A 20,081-nucleotide genomic window follows, 5' to 3' on the forward strand; every position below is an offset into this window, starting at 1 on the left:
CCCTCTGTGGCTATCTGTTCTACTGTCTCTCTACAAATTCACCTCAGCCACGGTCCTTCAGACACGATGGCTTGAGGTTCTTGTATTCAGTTTTTCATATTACCGACAGGCACTATGTTTTCTGAGTTCCGTTCTTCAGTTGTATCTGAGTATTGTCTATTTTCTGATCGCTCCACTGCAAACCCTATGGTTTCTCTATCGTTTCTCTATAACACAGCCACTCACCCTAAATACCAAAGTCTCCTATTCACCCACCCATTTGGCCCAATCTAGGGGCACCCTTCCAAGGGCTTGCCCAGCAAGCTACAGGACTCGAAAGTGGCTGCTGCCGAGGAGGTAGGCAGGTGCCCTACCAGTAGTGGTTACTAAGTGGTAGAAAGCCATAGGTAGACTAGCTAGTGACCACATGAATGCTTATAAAAGTTATGTAACAACAAAATAGAAAAAAGAAAAAAAGAAGAAGTTATGTAACAAGCGTGGGTTAAAGGAGACATCGGGAGCTGGTTTGTGAGGGCAATAACTGCGATGTTATGGGACCTGTGCCGTCCGTGAGCCCGTGGTGGAGAAGAAAGGCAGCGGACAAGCCCAGCTCACAGCAGGCTATGGCGCTTCCTCTTTTTGATCGCCTCCTTCATATTGCTTCTTTTCTCGCTCTCTTCGCCTAGCCTGCTCTTTTCCTCACCAGCTCCTTTTTTGAGCCTCTTCTACGCCGCAGCTCATCTCTCTCGCTTCCCCGATTTCGAGTCGTAATTGGCCTTGCTGCTTGTAGGTGAACCCTAGGTGAGATGTCTGCTGTCTTCCACAGATGAAGTTCTGATGTATGGAAGGAGATCGTGGACGTTTAGTGCGTGCGAATGTGTATGTCTAAGAGAGAGATTGAACGAGAGGGAGAGAGGAAGATAGAGAGCGAGAGATGATGGATGAACGGAAGAGAGAGAGAGAGAGAGAGAGAGAGAGAGAGAGAGAGAGAGAGAGATGGATGAACGGAAGTAGAACGAGAGAGTGAGACAGAGATGTTGAATGACTCATAAAAAATCTGACCTTACAAATGCGCCAGGTCGACGCTTCAAGAAGAAAGACAGTAGTGTGCTGCATCGAAAGGGAGCGATGGACAATGGGAAGGCAGACATCGCAAAACTGCCTAGGCTATTATGGAGACAATCGTCCTTAGCACCGAGCGAAGGCAGCTCGCACCAGACGCCGAATGGCAGCGACGCCATAGCGGCAGAGGAGCTCAAGTCAAAGCTTCAGCTACTCTACCTTGCGCATCAGGGCGATGTGGCGGGCATTGAGTCGTTGCTCGCGCAGGGTGTTGACGTAAACTTAACCGATTTCGACAATCGAACAGCGTTACATATTGCAGCTTGCGAGGGCAATGCAGAGGTGGTTGATCTGCTCATACGGAAGGGAGCCGATGTGAACGCTCAAGACCGATGGGGGAGCACGGTATGCTGATGTCATGCGTCGAACAAACACAGTTTTCGTAATGCCCTCGTTATTCGTTCCGTCTCTTGTTACCGTTGCCGAAGCAACAGTGCCGAATCTAGCGGCTTCACTTTGAAAATACAGCTTACGTTCTACCTTACATACTCCGCGTAGAGACGCCTGTTTCGAAGATCAAAACCAAAATCAAAAAGTTCAGAGTCGGAAAGAGGCTGCTTACGTGTTTTACGTTTTCATGATTTACAACAAACAAATATTCCGGTTTCCCAGAATCATAGATTTCCCAGAATCATAGAAGGATTCGCGTTTTTCATGATTTACAAACAAATGGTAGCTTCTGCTTCTGGTTTCCCAATCATAGAAAAAGGAGAGGACTAGCAGCTCGTCTGAAGTTCCAACATCTTATTTTTTCAAACGGAAGGCTGGTGGAACAGGAGAGACAGAGAGGTGACATCTGTAATGTTAGGGCCAGCTTAGACGCATACTTCCGGCAGAAGCGACGCTCAATGGCAAGCACTATACCCCAGGCCCATTGTGTGGAATTGACTATGTTCTGCCGACTCTTTGGCTACTATAACTTCGCACTTTTCCAAAAGGTACGTGGACCCTTGCCATGCCGAGGAGGGGGAAACTCAATAGAGGCACATGGCCATGTTATCGGCCCAATCGAATCGCTCTCAATAGTAAGGCTGGTAGCCAAGACTTACTTGGAGGCCCCAAGGCTCAACCAGATCTTCCTGTTCTACCTGTTCCAAAGACTCAGCATTGGCGAAGCGGATCGGCAAGAGTGGCAACCAAGCACCCAGATATTATGGGGGAAGAGGGAGAGTCCAGCTGAAGTCCTAGGGGCAAGCAAGGCACTGGTCTGCTAGCAGTCTATTGCCATGAAGCAGTAGTTTTTAAGCTTGCTATTTCGCCTAGCCTGCTTGCTACTAAGGAAATAGAATCATATTTTGATGCTGAAAATAAGTAATCCGCATTTACGACGCAAAGCAAGCACTATTAACAGTTTGGGATTAGTACCATTCAATTGCAATCTAGACTCTAGAGACCAAAACTACGAGGGAAAGAGATGATTTTCACCTTCATTTAAAGCAGAGTTGCTTTATATCGAGCCGTAAAGTGTCATATTTTGTCATAAAATGTCTGGATTTTTGCAAGGCTTTTGACAGAGTGCCAAGGGCTCAACTACTCAAGCGTCTACAGGACTTTGGGTACAGTTGGGACATCGTTTGGGTAGTCTTGAGACTCTACGAGCAACTGGATAGTGGATAGGGGAGATCAAGATCAGGGTCAAATAGGGATGCCCTTTATCATTGACCTCGTTTGGACTGTACATTGATGAGCTTGAGTCATTCATTGCAACACTAGGTGGGGCAGGAAAAACCTTGTCCGAACCCCGAGTTCCGATTTTCCTATACACAAATGATGTGACCCTACTCTATGAGGTCTTCAAGGTTATTTGGACGCATTTCAGACTTTCTGTGACCCACATAACCTTGGGAACAAGGTTATGATCTTCAACACATCCTAGGCAGCCACCCACCGAGAGCATTTCACTTTCGACAGGGCATTATTGAAAGTTGTTGCGTTTTATACATATGTGGGAGTGCTCTTTTTAGGCCCGATCTGCATGATGAGACCAACCATACAGGTTCGTTTGAGTAGGGGGTATGCTACACTTGCTCGACTCGATAACTGAAATGTTCTGATCTGCAAATTATCCTCTCACTTCATGTGAGGTATATGCATCAACCATTCACCAACTAAGCATAACGTATCATATCTTTGTAAAGGCCTTCCAGACTCTTAACATCAGTTAGAGCAGTAGTAATAACCACTGTAAAGGCCTTCCAGACTCTTAACATCGGTCCATTTTCAGAATTCCAGGACCAAGTCTTCGACTCTCTTGTTTGTCCAGCTAGGATGGCCCCTTTTAGGGCCAAGGTCAATCAGAGGCAGATTGGTCCCGAGTGCAGTGACTACAAGTTTTACTTCTTGCACGGATGATCCACAGCAAGTCATCGGGTCCACACCATATCTTACTAGCAAAGTTTGGAGCTACTCCATCATAGCTTGATGCAGCCTTTGAGATGGTCACGGACTTAGGGACTTTGGCACCATGACATCAGGATGGAGTAGGCTTTCTTGGCTGGCCCTGACCTCGTCTATGGCACTAGTGCTAGAGGGAGATCAGAGGAGTAGTTGCACTCGGACCTTGGGGCCCCATTTTAGCCTTGAGATTGCCACCCTTTTAGCCTTGAGATCCTCACCTATCACGAGGGGAATGAGGTCATCAGAGAGAATCTTCTAGAGCTCTTACATACCCCCGGCTATACTCAGATCCATCTCTCGCACACCTTGAGGATCCTGGTGGGGCAGTTCTGAGTGTCCTCTCAGCAAGTACGTATTGAGATAGGACAAGCAGAGGGCCTTCCATGAGAAGGACGGCTCTGCACCTTATGAGACATGCAGGGGATTGATTTAGAGAAGCACTTTGCAATTAGATGAGTCAGGTACTATGAGAATGCTACCATTGCCTGTTCAAGAGCGGATTTGACCACTCTAAGTTTTCTTGGCTCATCCGATCAACGATGCCTAGCAACCTTCTTGCTCAGGGCCCAATGACAGAGGGATTCACTTCTTCGAGTGCAAAGGCAAGAGCTTGAGAGCCTGTTGATCTCCCTTACGAAAGAACATTGCTAAGAATACAGCCCATCTGTAGCTCTCAATTAATGCTCAACTAAGCTTACAAATTGACAACACATAGGGATGCTATGACACTGCACAAAGACTTCAAAGTCATGCTCTTCCCAGAATGCCAACATAGTTAATAACCTTCCCTGTATTATCAATGGTCTCAGCTGCTGCAAAATTTGCTTGCACTCCTTTTTCCTTCTTGCCATCGTTTTTCCTTAAAGCATTTCTTCTCATCATATCGTGGCGTGCCACAATATTTGCAAGCTATACCTTGCTTGCATTTACCACAAATTACCTATGTTGATTTTTCAAATTGAGTTGCTAACAAAGCAACCTCATAATCTATTATCACTAGTACATCCTTTCTTCATCTTGCGGTCTTCATCCATCAAGGTAGCAATCAGGTCGTCAAGACTCAAATCTTTAGAAGCTTTGAGCATTAAAGCCACAACAGCATACTTGGGCAGCAGACTATATTAAAAGTAACATACGACTGCATCTGTGGCTGTAGACTGCTGCAATTGGCCTGACAGGCTGCCATGTGTCAGCCGGCTGCTCTTTCCTATTGCTGACCTGTTGATGTCAGTCGTGCGTGCTCTCGTTCTGTTTGTCACCCTTGTCTGTAGCTTTGCAGGTCCTGCACCTGCTCCTGCTCCTGCTTGCCGTGTTTGTTTGCGGATGACATCAGCATGTAGAATCCCGTAGGATAGAATAGATGCATCTTGCAAGAGGTGTGAGAGCACAATGAAAGCAATATGTTGTTCTCTATGTGATTGTGAGAGAGAGGTCTCTCTCTTATAGAAAGGGGGAGAAGGTAATACCTTCCCCACATAAGTGGCAATCAGCCCCTACATCAGTGGGAATCAATCCCTACATCAGTGGGATTGCCTTTGTCTTACATCATCACTTAGGTCACATACTAGACACATCATAGCACTTGATGTGCCTTTACAACACACACAAACACACATGTGACTCCTCTAGATGCACACATGCACCATAGAGCAAGCCCTTGATCATACTTATCCCAACATACCCCCCCTCAAGGGGTTGCCTCTTGCAGTGTCAAGGATACATCTAGTCTCATAGTTTCTCATGCCATCTCATGGTGGTCAAGGATAAATCTATGGCTAGGATCTCATGCTAGCAAGGGTTCCCAAGGGTGTGAGGTTCACAGAAATGGAATAGTCAAAACACATATCACATGGTCTACATCATATGGTGACCAGAGATGATTTACATAACATATTCTTTTTGGAGTACTACTCCAGGCAGAGAACCTCAAAATTTGACCAAGTGATGATAAACAAAAAAGTGCTTAAAAAGCATAGTCTTCATAGGAGGCCTCATCTTGTGAAGGCACATCAACTGAAAGTAGATTGGCAGTTTCTGGCTTTGTAGTTGCTTCCTTTTTGGCTTTACAATACTTTTCATGGTGATTATTTTTGCCACAATGTTTGCAAGGATTGATTTTGAAGCAATCTTTTGAGAGGTGATTAGTCTTTCCACAATGTTTGCAAGGTGAAAACTTGCCCTTTTGAATTTTTATGGCATAGGCTATGTCATTGCCTCTCCGGAGTTCCATGTGTCTTTCTTCTTCTTGAAGAGCAGTAATAAGACCTTCAAGAGTAGGATTAGGAAGATTTTTCAAAGTGGTAACAACATGATAATAATCTTCAGGCATACTTTTGAGCAACACTGCTATTGCATCATCTGTAGTGATTGGAGAGTTGATAGAAGCAAGTTGAGTCATGAGACTCCGCATATGATTGACATGGGCAGCCAAAGGAGTGCCACTAGCCATCTTTAATTCAAAGAAAGCAATCTTAAGAGACAATTTTGAGATGTGAGAGCTAGCACAAAAAATAATATCAAGCTTTTGCCAAGCTTCAGAAGGAGACTCCAAATAAGAAATGTGATGAATATAGTCATCTCCTAAGCCAAGAGCAATGATGCCATAGGCTTTCTCCTCTCTAGTAGGATCTCGTGCCGAGTGTGTCGGAGCTGAGGATTCTCCAGCATTAGAGGCTGTTGAAGAAGAAGTTGAAGCGGGTTTGACAAGCCCCCAGAGGTTTTCCCTCATCAATGCAAACTTAACCTTCATTTGCCATGTGTGAAAGCCTTTACCATTGAACCTACCCATATTTAAGAAGGTAGCCATGAGAGGGTCTAATCCAAAATGGGTAGTGTCTACTCTCTTACAAGGCTAGAAAGAGTTAAAAAACTTCAAAGTACAAGCATTTAGTGTAGCAAAGACTTGTAACCAAATTCCATACTACAAATCATAATGGAAATGATGCTTTCACTTGCATGCTTCATAGAGGTGGCTTAAATGAAAGTATTCCAAGCAAATCTAGGTATAGCAACTTAAAGCAAAGCTGTAGCCACAGTTGTACTGATGCTATTCAACACTTTAAAACATCAGAAATGCTAAAGTAGCATCTAATGTAGCATCAAACTCACAACCTTGTCAAAACTGTCCAAAACAGAGGCTTGAACTTGGAGGGTGCAATTCTCACAGCTTATAGCTCTATTCAAGGGGATTTTTATGCAGGAAAAAAGGCCTTATACCAGAGAAGGTCCACCACCAAGGAGGGGCGCAATGTTGCGCCAGGTCGCCAAAGCCAAGCTTGAGAAGACTGACTGGTTTTTTGTCTGTTGTGCCTCAATTTCTTGACCGAACGAGCTCAGATTTCAATAGCAGCTTGCCTTCAGTGTCGTCCAGCTCGGACTCAGAGGAATTTGTAGATAGGTAAGCATAGAGGCGGCATTGTGCGAAAGTTCGTCGAGGAGTCTTCGTGTTGGCGTTGCGTGTACAGAAGAAATTTCCCTAAATGCTTGCAGCTGGAAGTTCGCCCGTACGTGAGGAGTCTGCAGCTCAAAGGGTTTGAGCAATGGTCGCTTGTAGGCAGAGAACAGAGCTCTCAAAGATTTGGGGAAGGAGGAGGAAAATGGAGAAGATGAAGAAGCTTTGAGAAACTAGTAGTTTATGCTAGAGAAGGCATCTAATGGTAGGCTAGGCTAGATCTAGAACCTGAGGCTCTGATACCAAGTGTAGAATCCTGTAGGATAGAACAGATGCATCTAGAAAGAGGTGTGAGAGCACAATGAAAGCAATATGTTGTTCTCTATGTGATTGTGAGAGAGAGGTCTCTCTCTTCTAGAAAGGGGGAGAAGGTAATACCTTCCCCACATAAGTGGCAATCAGCCCCTACATCATTGGGAATCAATCCCTACATCAGTGGGATTGCCTTTGTTTTACATCATCACTTAGGTCACATACTAGACACATCATAGCACTTGATGTGCCTTTACAACACACACAAACACACATGTGACTCTCTAGATGCACACATGCACCATAGAGCAAGCCCTTGATCATACTTATCCCAACACAACAGGCTATACAGCCTATACGGCTGTTGTCCTGTCATGTATGTTGCTGCCCTGGCTGCAGAGATGCTAGCAAGGCACCCATGCCATGGTCTTTTAGATGCCCATGACATCCCCTTTGCGCTGAAGTTGGAACTAGGATAGATGAAAAGCTTCCTATGTGCGGAGAGGAAATCATGCAAAAAAATCCTTGTCGACCCAAGGTGCTTCGTGGGAGCCCCGACATTTGAACAAGATTGTAGACACGCATTGGCGGTTGCCGGCACCTTTCTTGAAATGATGAAGCACAAATTGTTCACGCTCATCCACCTTTGCCTTGTCAACAGTCTCAGGTTGCTCTGCATCCGGGACTACGGTGAGTGCTGGACCCATATAAGGATTGAGCCAAGACACATCGAACGCTCTACAAATGCAATGATTTGCTTAGATGAGTCGGTGATGCAATCGGCTTCATACACCTTCTTGGATGTACTAATAAACAGGGACTTGTAGTTTTCGCAGAAGGCTTCTTTGTAGGGAGACCCACCCACAGTGTTTGCATGAAATGGGCATGACACTTTCTAAACCGGCCCACAATGGTCAAGCGCATGGTGTTCCAGGAACCAATGGTTGGTGGAAGGTTTCCCACAAAATCCATGTTGATTTATTCGGTTAGGAGAGAAGACCAGGCAACTTCACATGAGGAACCTTCACTTTCTGACACATCTGATAGTGAGAAACACACTCGTGGACGTTGCTGCGAAGACAAGGCTAGAAAAACTTCATTGAGGGTGAGTAGTTGGGTGACCTCGAACTAGTGCCAGCACTTGGCTCCCAATATGACGTCCCTAGCTTGTGTTGGTGTGACCTTGGGTGGCCTTGTTGCCTACCCATCTTGTCCGAGTGGCAGCTTTCATATTAATGCACCATTCAAGGCGATGGTCATTGTCCGGAAAAGAGTCAGCCATGTCTGCCTAGCACTAGCTGCCTTGGTGGAGATAATGCCCTTGGAGCTCCCTAAGGCTGCAAGGATGAGAACTTTTTGCCCACGGATCTGGTTGTAAAAGTGAAACATGGTAGGAAACATGTAAGGCAACATGTAAGGCTCCCCTTATATTGATCTGCGATCTCCTCAATGACAAGGGAAGTCTTTTTTGCAAGACGTGAAGCTACAATAGGGTCAACTAAATAACCTTCTTTGCCTAGAGTTTCTTTGTAGCGTGGTCAATCCTGGCCTTCCACTTGACAATAAGAACAACGGTTCTCCTTGCCATACCTGGCCTACTCTTCCAGTCCAGGAAGTACCGTAGCCATAGCTGACCTTTGTGGTCCAGTTCTTGTTGTTGTTTGGGCTGCCTGCTCCTAGGCTTCTTGACGTTGTTGGAGCTATCGTCTCTGAAAAAGGAAGCACTGCTACAAACTTCAGGCGAAAAACTACGCACGTACCACTGAATGTCCGAGCGCAAGCCATGGAGAAACATACCGGTCTTTTCTGTTCCCCCCTCTGCAATTGAATGGCTACCCAAGCTAAGCGGGTGGCATAATGGTTGACCGATTCATTAGGGCCTTGTTAGAAGAATTGATGAATGAGATACTAGCTGGAAGGAATTGGGTCAAGATGTCCTTGATGAACTCTATCTACGTATATTGAGGGGTCTGTTGATCCGCATCATAGTCATCTTGGTGCCATTTGTGCCACCAAGTAATGGCTTCATCTATGACATACATAGATGCGAGGATGCACTTCTCGTTGTCTTTGGTGTAAACCTCCAAGAAATAGCTCTCAAACTGATTGAGCCATGTAGTGAACACCAAGGGGTTGGTCTTGCGTAGCCACTACTGTCCTTCGTGGTCCAGGTCTTCTTGTTGTTGGGCTGCCCGTTCCTATTTTTCTTTACATTGTTGCACACCCTACGTAGGAGCGCACAGCAAAAAGCGGCCTGCAGCAGCACTCAACGAGGCAAGTGTCACCATCTTTGCAAGCTGCCAATCAGGCCGCTCAAGAAGAGCTGTAACTTAGGAAGGATGGGTGAACCAATCCCCCACAAACAGGAGACCAGCCAAGGACACGCCAAGGCTAAGAAGAGGGAAGAACGACCAGCTGCAGAACTGAAATCAAACAGCCATCGATCCACTTGTTCCTCCTCTTGCTGTCCTCCTGGTGGATATACAGCAAAGCAACCATTAAGAGGAGCAACAGGAGCACAAACCCCATGCTCAACTCTGGCCAGCACGAAATCCCTGATTGATGTCCTCATCCACCCGACTGTTGGGGAAAAAGCACCCCCTCATGAGGATGTAGAACAGAAACCAAGAAAACTTCAAATCCTCCTGGATGAATCCTCATCACCCAAGAGGACACAAATCTCTAGTTGAGTTCTTATGCTATCTTTCATCAAGTTGGATTTTGATATATCCGATTGACTTTTTTTTCCAAGAGACTTCAGCTTAGATTGAACGAAGGTGTTTGCATGCAAATGATTTGTTGCCTTTCACAGCATGCAGCAAGTGTAACCTGAGGGCGCTAATTTGTATATATCTTTAGAATTGGGTAATCCCAGGTTCTAGCCATGGCCCGTTTTCCACAACATGCCTTTCTGCACAATTGTTGAGTAGTTAGTGTGACGTTTAACATCTATGTGTCTACTTTTTCGTTTTGGTCAAACTGATGCTGCATGAACCTTTGTAGCCCCTTGCAGATGCACATCACTATGAAAACGAGGATGTTTGCAAGCTTCTGGAGAAACATGGAGCAAAGGTCAATGTGTCATCCAAATCAACTCTGCCTTGTATTTCTAACTTTCAATCATTCCCCCCCTAATAAAGGAGACCAACAACACTCACCCTTGCACTGATTTGAGAAAAGAATCCAAATATGCAGCCAACTTCACTGTATGCAGTATCCTGATATGTTCTATGTTTCACAGGTCGTTGGACATGAAGCCTCAATGCGAGTGTCAAACCCCCTTGAAATACCAGAGTATGAAGTCAGCCTCGAAGACTTGGACTTTTCAGAAAACATCAAAGTGAACAAGGTGAGTGTGGGATACTCTACTTTGCACCAGAACTGATGCATTCATGGGTTCTCGTGTAGTTCTGGGTTTTGACCTTTTCTTTTAGAGATTTAAATGAAAGAATCAATTTGCAAGCAGTGCTTGTCACAAAAAGGAGGTGGCTTAAATATAATATTTTGAAGTATCTAAATGAATAAAGATATTTCATGGGACAAAATTTCCTTGCGTTAGACAGTACTTGCAGGATGGAAGAGGAGCAGTGGAGGTATTGGAAAGAACCACAGAAAATGTGGCCTAGATGAAGAACATTTTCAGTACAATTAGAGAATCCTCACCATGAGCAGCAAGTCAGCTAGTGGATTCCTCTTTATTGATTTTTTTCTATGTATGGAGCTTACAGAGTTTCTTATGAAGTCAGATATTTTATCAAGTCCTGAGACAGAAAGTGCAGTTGTGAATGGTCAGAGTTCAATGGATGGAAGCCATTTCTACAGAAGAAGTTGGGGGAGCTCAGTGCTGCTCTCGAAGATAATGACATGGTATAGGGAAGAGAAACAACTAGTTGGACACAACCTAAATGTAGGAAGGTCACAAAACTTTACTTTTTCCCAGAGAACTTTGATAGTTTCTGTCAAGTTACCCTGGTTTGTGCATCTACCTGCCATTTCTCTCTAAGGGGATGAAGGACCTGCAAACAGAAACAAGAGGGAAAAATCAGATCAACAAACATGGGTTTCAAGTGATGAGATTCAAGGCTGCAAGGAGCTAAGACATCAAAACAAAATGCCAACACGAGGCTTTGTAGAAGACACATGGGGAAAATAAGCCCTAGATAATGCCATGGTAGCCCTCTCATCATCAGGGCAGCTCACAAAGCGACTAATGAGGTATTGGTCTGCCTCAACAAAATATGCCTTGCATTAATTGAGAGGACTGACAGTTTGGAGGCCACCAATGTGGTTCTAATGGCTGAGAAGGCTCATGTGGACAAGGCACTCAAAGAATTCAAGAAGCAAGGATGAAAAATACAGGAGGAATGGAGGAAAGAAAGGCAAAGCATGAAGAGTGGGAAAAAGAAAAAGAAGGGTGGGAAACCGAGAGAACCAACCTCCAAGACAAGGTACACGCATTAGGAACTGAACTACAGCAAATGAGAGACACACAAGTGACCTCAGAAGGGGGCTGCAAAGCCATGGAGGAACCTAGAGCAGAAAGTGCAAGCCTCGAGAGAGATGGCTGCCATGCAGGCCACAATGAATGGCAAACATGCAGAAATTGCATAACAGATTACTAAACAGAAAGAGGAGATGCTTGAATGGACAGCAGTGGTTAAAAAGGGAGCAGCAGCCCCTAAGAAGGAATTCATTTCTGAGGCTCTGGAGGAAGAGAAAAAGAGGGCCAGCAAAGCTTTGAACTTGTTGGTAAGAGGCTTGACAGTAGGAGATACTCCAATGGCAGATGCCCAAGCTTTGTTTACCAAGATGGGTGTCAATCTCACATGTGAGAGCTTGGAGGCTAGGCAAGGCGGAGACACCCATAAGACCTTTAGTGCTGAAACTCTGGACTGCCATTGATAGATCTACCCTCATGAGTATGAGATCAACTTTGAAAGGGACAAAGACATACTTGGATGATGACCTCACTCTCCTACAGCAGGAACATAGGAGGGAGGGAATGGTACGAATAATGGCAGCAAGAGAAGCAGGAAAATGGGCTGCCTACAGAGATGGCAAAGTGATCATCAGAGAAAGAGTAGACAGAGGGGAGAAAGAGGATGGGGAATTATGACAGTATCGAGCCCATGGGACGTGTGCACACACCAAACTGAAAATAGCAATATGCAATTGTAATGGCACACTATGGTCTGACTCGGGAGGTCTCTCGAAGACATACAGTAATAGAGATATGATCTTCTACACTGAGACATGAGAGCCTAGAGAGAGGGCTGCCCACATTAAGAATATTCACATGGGAGTCAGCTCACAGGAGGGAGTTGAGGAGAGATAATAGAGTGCGAGGCTCCGGGGGGGTAGCTGTCCTTTTCAAGTCACACTTGAAGCTTTATAACCTTGATATGAATGAGGGTGATAGTGTTCATGATCATCTGACGAAGGTGAAAGTTGTGCGGGATCAGCTCGCGACGGTTAGTCAGAAGGTGGACTCGAGTCAATTAGCATTACTCACACTCCACAAGTTGCCACGGAGTTTCAAAAGTTTTGTGACTACGGTCACTGCGGGTCAACAGACAAAGCCAATCAACTTTGAGGAGCTTTGTCCACTCCTACTTCAGGAGGAGGCCCAAGAGAAACTCTTTACGCAAACCGACAAAAAGGCATTGGTTGCCAAAGACAAGCCTGGCAAAGGCAAGTCAAAGGATTCCAAGAAATCAGAGGACGCTGAACGTAAGAAGAAAATGAAGTGCTTTTACTGTGAAAAGCTTGGCCACTCCGCCAAAGAATGCCGGAAGAAGAAGGTGGATTAAAAGCCGAAAAGAGAAGCCAAAAACAAAGAAGAGCCTAAGAGTGATTCTGCCAATGTGACAACTGGACAATTATTCTTACTCAGTGAACATTGTTCCGCTTATGCAGTTAGTGAAGGGAAAGAGGGTTGGTATGTTGACAGCGGTGCTTCTAAGCACATGTCCAACAGAAGGACTGACAAAATATGTGTGCCTCAGGATCTATGGAGCACTCTAAGGTGGATGGAACCTATGTGGAAACATGATGAAGAGAGTGCTCATGACATGTATCTCAAGTCAATTAGGTTCCAAGATAGATTAGCTTGGACTCATAAAGAGAATCTTGAGATAGTGCAAAGTGCTTGATTTATATTACTTCAAATGAACCTCCCTTTTATAGGTGAGGGTACTTACATCCATTTTGCTTGCTTACATGTGGGATATCTCCTCCATGCCATGTGGCAGCTTTCCCTTTGCTCATACCTTTGCTCTACATGTGCTCATGGCACCACAACTCTCAACACCTCCCCTTGGTGCCATAACCCTTTGGCTACTGCAAGGTGGTCAGATGTGAGTTACATTCCATCACCTCCCCTTAGTGCATGCATTGCTACTTAAGGTGGTCAAGTGTGGCTTTTACATGTCAATACCTCCCCTGGGTGCTTTCATAGCTACTCTCAGGTGGTCAGGTTTGATTACAAAACATAATAGGCAAGGTTGGCAAGGTTTTTGCTTTTCAATACATTCCATTGATGTCACCTTTTGGCTCATGGCTTGATGACGACTTTTTTGCTTCTTTGCTTGGTGTAGCTACCTGCATGATGCTTTGTACTTCCATGTGCCTTGATGCTTTGTGTGTGGATGCCATGCTTTCTGCTATGGTCATCTCATGCACTTGTGCTTTCGGCTTGCTTTCTGCATTCATGCGTTGTTTTTCCAATGGTTGCAAAGGTCTTACCAATTGATTTCTTTCAATATTGGCAGTGTCTAATTGCATACACAATGATTCTGATCTGACAGGCGCGTAGAGCTCGAAAAGATGATCACTTTTCCTTTTTGGAGCATGTCCAAATTCTTCCTGGATTGCAAGTTATGGCTTGTTGAAGATTCTATGAAGAAGAGAGCCTTTGATGATGTGGCACAGGGATTCACATGCTGAATTCCATACTGTGCTTAACAAGAGGCTCTGTGCTTAGAAGGCACTGCTGACTGTGCATGCTGATGTGGCTTAACTAGCCCTAACTTTAACCAGAGTTACCCATTTGACCAAGGGTGAGCTAACCCTAGTGTAACCACAAACTCAACCAGGGATGTTTATAACTAACACCGGTTAGTTATTATCTGCCACGTGTCTTAAGGTTACACCTTAGACAAACTTTGCGGCTGCAGAGACTTTACAGCGACGACGGCGATGCGGTGGCGACGATGAAGATGGCTCGTCGGTGGCATTCGCAAGAAGTTCATCTTGCTGTAGATATTGGAGCTCTGTGGAGCTTTCATTGCAGGTCATTGCTCGTCATCTAGAGTTGACAGCGGAAAAGCAGAAGTTGCGGCTCATGGGTGTCGTGCTTTTGGTAGACGCTGCTGCGCTGGAGCTCGCAAGGACGTATGAGGCGGCTGAGGCGTTGCTTGGAGAACTTGGCGCTACATAGCAAGGATTTTGTAGGGCCGTTGTGGACTTGCCTGGCTGCTGTTGCAAAGCTTGGGCAGAGCGCTCTTGTAGATGAAGCCTCATCTCTAAACTATGCTGCACCTTAGGAGGTCGCCCGTGAGGAAATCTGAGAGTCTTCTTTGCTTCTGGAGGTCCCTTGCCGCCCAGAGTTCGTTTTGCTAGAGCAGGCTGGCTGTTGTGGAGGCCGCTCGTTGGTCGTGAGGGGCTTTGGAGGTTGCAATACACTGAAGCTCGTCGTTGGAGCTTTGGAGAGCTTAGTTGCAGAGTTGTAGTTGAAGCGCTGTGGAGTCACCAAAATCAGGCCGGTGGAGCATTGTTGGAGCTGAAGACCTACCTGTCGAGGCACATCTAAGTAGAAGCTGAAGCACTGCTCGATTGCTATGATGCTTTTAGTTGTAGAAGCGGGTTGTAGGGCGTGCTATGGGCCTCCGTTTGCTGTGTATAGCTGAGTTTTAGCTGAAAGGCCCTGAAATCTATGAGCCTCACTGTGTATAGTCAGCTATGAGTTTTAGTTTCGGGCGTGAAGCTTTAGTCATTGCTTTCCCTCTGAAGGACATGCTAGTCTCTCTCTCTCAATGAAAAGCACACAAAGAACTCTCTCTTTCTCTCTCACAGAAGATTATGAAGGAATTGCTCTCTTTCAGAATGGGAAGACGGAAATTTTATAAGAACTCTCCTTCTAAAACTAAAACTAACCTAGGAGAACTCATGAGCTCCTAAGACATGCCTACAACTAATCTAGGAATGGAAGCAATCCTAGTGAACTACTAATGAGCTAAACTAGGAGAGCTAAACCTATGCTCTGATACCATGACAAAATATGTGTGCCTCAGGATCTATGGAGCACTCTAAGGTGGATGGAACCTATGTGGAAACATGATGAAGAGAGTGCTCATGACATGTATCTCAAGTCAATTAGGTTCCAAGATAGATTAGCTTGGACTCATAAAGAGAATCTTGAGATAGTGCAAAGTGCTTGATTTATATTACTTCAAATGAACCTCCCTTTTATAGGTGAGGGTACTTACATCCATTTTGCTTGCTCACATGTGGGATATCTCCTCCATGCCATGTGGCAGCTTTCCCTTTGCTCATACCTTTGCTCTACATGTGCTCATGGCACCACAACTCTCAACAAGGACGTGGTTCAAAACCATGGACAGTACACACCCGAATTCCAAAGTTTCTGTTGGGGATAGCCGGACATGTCCTGTGAAGGGCATAGGTAGCATTCCTTTCATTACCACGGCGGGTAAGGAGAAGGATATCTCTGGAGTACTTTATGTACCCGACCTTTGCAAGAATTTACTATCTGTAAGTCAGAGGGACAAAAACAACATGGCAGTTCTTTTTCAAGATGGCAAGGTTACCGTGACATCCAAAGGGAGTGGGCAAGTGGTGGCACAGGGTGTTGAAGAGAATGGACTATACCGTCTCAGTGCAATGTTGGTTCATGATGATCACGGAAAGTCCAAACTTTGGCATGAGCGCTTCGGTCACGTCAGCTATGGAATCTTTGCTGAAATGTCAAAGTCGAAGATGGTGGATGGACTTCCACCAATTACAGGCAAGGATGATGTCTGTAGGGCTTGTCTTGAAGGCAGTTCCCACAAGAAGCTTCGTTTCGGGCCAGCAAACCACTTGAGTTGGTTCACGCCCACATTTGTGGTCCAATGTCTACTGCATCATGGGCAGGATCCAGGTATTCACTTCTCTTTGTGGATGATTTCAGTAGAATGACTTGGGTATATTGTTTGGCTAAAAAGTCACAAGCTTTTGAGAAATTCAAAGACTGGAAGGCTAGAGTTGAAAAGGAGACAGGGGAAGATGTCAAGACATTTCGCACAGACAGGGGGGAAGAATTCACCTCAAGTGAGTTTAATACATTTTGTCGCAAGCATGGGATCAAGCGACAACTCACCACGGCACATACTTCTCAGCAAAACGGGGTAGCCGAGAGAAAGCATAGAACCATCACCGAGACAGGGCTTGCTATGCTCCGAGGGAGAAATCTTTCTAAAGCCTATTGGAGTGAAGCTATCAATACAGCGGTACACATTCTCAACCGGACCAAGATGAAGGCCGTCAAGGACAAGACTCCATATGAAGCATTTTATGGTAAGAAGCCCTCTATTACTCATCTCCGCATTTTTGGTTCTAACACGTGGGTGCATGTGCCCAAGGAAGATAGGACCAAGCTTGATTCCCGAAGCAGACAATGTATCTTTGTTGGGTATAGTGAAGAATCCAAGGCCTACTGCCTCTTCGATCCAGTAAAGAAGCAAATACTCATCAGTCGTGATGTTGTCTTCGCGGAAAAAGAATCTGAACCCCAGGAGGAGCCTCAGATTGAGGAGGAGGAGATTGTTCAACCCCCGATCCCACCCCGTCCCAGATTGACCATTCAAGAGGTTACCTAATCAAAAGCTGATATTCCACCCGATACTCAGGAAAAGCAGGATGTTCCAACAGAAGTTCCCGTTCCTCCTCCCACAGAGAAGCAGAAAAAGTTGCCCCAATGGTACCTCCGGACATTGGAAGAGTCTCGTGTCACCTCATTACCTGAGAGTAGCAGTTCCGGATTGCGTCGGTCTCAACGTCTTCAAAAGACCCCATCCGTGAATTTTGCTTTGGTGGCTCAGATTGTTGAGCCAGGAATCTTCGCGGAGGCGAAGGACAATCCCGAATGGCAGGCTGCCATGCAGGCAGAGATGGATGCTATTCTGAAGAACCATACATGGGACTTAGTGGCCAGGCCCCTTCAACGGAAAGTCATCGGCACTAAGTGGGTATATAAACTTAAATACAAATCTGACGGCAGCTTGGATAAGTATAAAGCAAGGTTGGTAGTGAAAGGTTTTGCTCAAACTGAAGGCATGGATTTTGATGAAACTTTTGCTCCCACAGCCCGCATGGTTACTATCCGGACAGTGATTGCCCTTGCTGCCCAATTCCAGTGGCCTATTTTTCAAATGGATGTGAAGTCCGCATTGCTTAATGGAACCCTGGAGGAGGAGGTATATGTGGAGCAGCCACCAGGCTTTCAAGATCCAGTGTCCCCATTAAAGGTCTGCAGGTTGAAGAAGGCGTTATACGGGCTGAAACAGGCCCCCAGAGCTTGGTACGAAAGGATTGATATATTCTTTCAGAAGATTGGGCTTAGTCGGAGTCCTTCTGAGGCAAACCTTTACTTGTTCATTGAGAAGGGATTGCGATTGGTACTCATCCTCTATGTTGATGATCTTATCTTGATAGGTGATCATGTCAAGAAGATTTCACAGGTCAAGGAGCTACTCATGTCTGAGTTTGAGATGACTGACCTTGGGTTATTACATTACTTCCTTGGGATTGAAGTAAAGCAGGCTAAAGACAGGATCTTCATTTCACAGGAGAAATATTGCAGAGAAATTCTGAAGAGATTTTAGATGGAGGATTGCAGAATAGCATTAACTCCCATGGAGGTCGGGCTTAAGCTAAGTGTTCACGACACATCTCAGCTGGTTGATACTCTTTTGTATCGACGATTGGTAGGAAGTTTGCTTTACCTTACCAATACGCGCCCTGATATTTGTTATGCAGTTGGGCTATTATGTCAGTTCTCTGCTTCTCCCAGGAAGAATCATTGGAATGCAGGTTTACGAGTACTGAGGTATTTGAAGGGTACTTGCACCTTTGGGATCAGCTACACCAAAGGCATTGAACTAGGCGGTTGTATTATCGGTTTCATACAGCTCCTTCAGTATGGTCCACGCCTCTGAAGACGTTTCTGCCAACTGGATATGAGGAATCACAAAATCTGCTGTCGTGCCTATAAGCATTGCTAAGGCCTGAGCATCCCTCTCCTCCCATGCACAGAGTTCATCTGCATCTGCTTCAGCTAGAACTTCACCTCTCTTGTCCACAATGTCCTCCGGCTTTTCTTCGGTCCCATTGACAATCTTCCACAACCTTCGTGCCAACAGATGGCTTCGGATCTTGACTTTCCAGATTGGAAAGTTTGTACCATCAAGCTTTCCAGCTTCACCGAAATTAGGGATAAATGAAGAAGGAAGATGACTGGAGAAGGAGGAAGGATGAGCAATGGATGTAGAGGCTTCTGATCGCTGATCCATCTCGGTGAATAGCTAAAGAACTTGAATAACTGAAACAGAAATAAATGAACTGACCTTCTGTACTGAACTGAACTGAAAACATAGTTGCCTTACAGCCAAGGAACTCCTTCCTTCAGAGAGTGTTTTTGATGAAGAAGAGTCGAGAGCCTATGGCTCTGATACCATGTTAGAAAACAGAAGGAAAGAATCACTCTAACCTCCAGCCAAGATCTCTCCCGCTCTAGCAACACTCAACTCAGATAACTGATCACAGATACAATACTCACTCAGAGAAAACTTAGACAGAGAGAGAATATATTCATCCACCGGATGGTGGGCAGAAAACTGGCTCCAGGGGAGCAATACAAAACTCAGCCAAGTGCTGAGACAAACTGAAGGAACTCTCTCTGTCAGAAGATGCCAAATCTGAGTGCACAGCACAGCCTAAAACTGAGGCTTTCTGTCCTGCACTGGATGCCAAAATGAAGGGAAGTGTGGGCCTTTTTGGTACTGCCCAGGCCTGCTGGTATGGCCGACCAGCAGGGTCGGTCCCCTGACTGGTGACCGACCAGATCAGTCTGGAAAACTGACCAGGGTCGGCCCTGGTCGGTGGCCCTAGTTGGGCCGACTGGCCCTGCCACAGGCCCCTATAAAAGGGTGCCCTGTGCAGCCAGTCCATGCTTCTAGGAAGGCATGGAGCCCCCCCCAAATCTCTGCTGTTTGCTGAGTCTCTCTTTCCCATCCCTCCTTACTCTCACTGCCCCTTGTCCCCACAAAACGGGGGCTCACAGGTGGGAACAGTGAGTCTCTAACACGAGCAGTGCGCACACACCGAGGAAACTGTACAATAGGTACGGAAGAGCAGCAGCAGACACAGACTTGTACGGACACAACAGAGGCAGGCTGGAACCTGTACGGAACAGTCATACAACCTGTACGGATAGCCGTACAAGCGGTACGGGAGGCTGCAAAGTTCACGACGGTGGCTGGAAGGCACCGGACCCTGATGAGCTCGCAGGGAGGGCACGGACCTTCAAGGAGGCGCAGAAATCGTAGATGTGGCTGCAGCAGCAAGCAAACTCCATAGCTCTCACTCACTTTTTGTTTTTGGTGAAATCATATATTTCTCTGTGGGAAACCTCAAGAAGAGGAAAAAAACCCACCATGAAGTACAAAAGTTGAAAAGATTACAAGTATGCTTCTGAGAAGAACCTCAGAAGTCTGCTTTGAAAATGTCAACTTATTACAAGTCATTTGAAACCACATCAGTTTGCTGATGAAAATATAAACTGATTACAAGTCACTTGGAGGAGGATCAAGCAAGATATTCT

The 20,081-nt window shown here is 45.6% G+C and overlaps 1 protein-coding gene across 3 annotated transcripts in view; it reads left to right on the forward strand.

Annotated features, from left to right (window-relative positions):
• The first annotated feature begins 639 nt into the window (after positions 1 to 639).
• The window catches only part of LOC147901593 (serine/threonine-protein kinase 12-like), a 120,696-nt gene continuing 101,254 nt past the window's right edge, over positions 640 to 20,081 (forward strand). For 2 of the 3 annotated variants that reach the window (XM_087374482.1, XM_087374485.1), the window contains exons 1-4: positions 640 to 780; positions 1,058 to 1,446; positions 10,205 to 10,273; positions 10,443 to 10,550. In XM_087374482.1, the coding sequence (XP_087230608.1) occupies positions 1,108 to 1,446; positions 10,205 to 10,273; positions 10,443 to 10,550 (516 nt within the window). In that variant the 5' untranslated portion in view covers positions 640 to 780; positions 1,058 to 1,107. The remainder of the gene's footprint in view (positions 781 to 1,057; positions 1,447 to 10,204; positions 10,274 to 10,442; positions 10,551 to 20,081) is intronic. The other variant, XM_087374483.1, reaches the window with a different exon arrangement.

The sequence above is a fragment of the Dipteris shenzhenensis genome, chromosome 5 (genome assembly GCF_047967505.1).
Source record: "Dipteris shenzhenensis isolate YYH24624 ecotype China chromosome 5, Dip_SZ_1.0, whole genome shotgun sequence".
NCBI lineage: Eukaryota > Viridiplantae > Streptophyta > Polypodiopsida > Gleicheniales > Dipteridaceae > Dipteris > Dipteris shenzhenensis.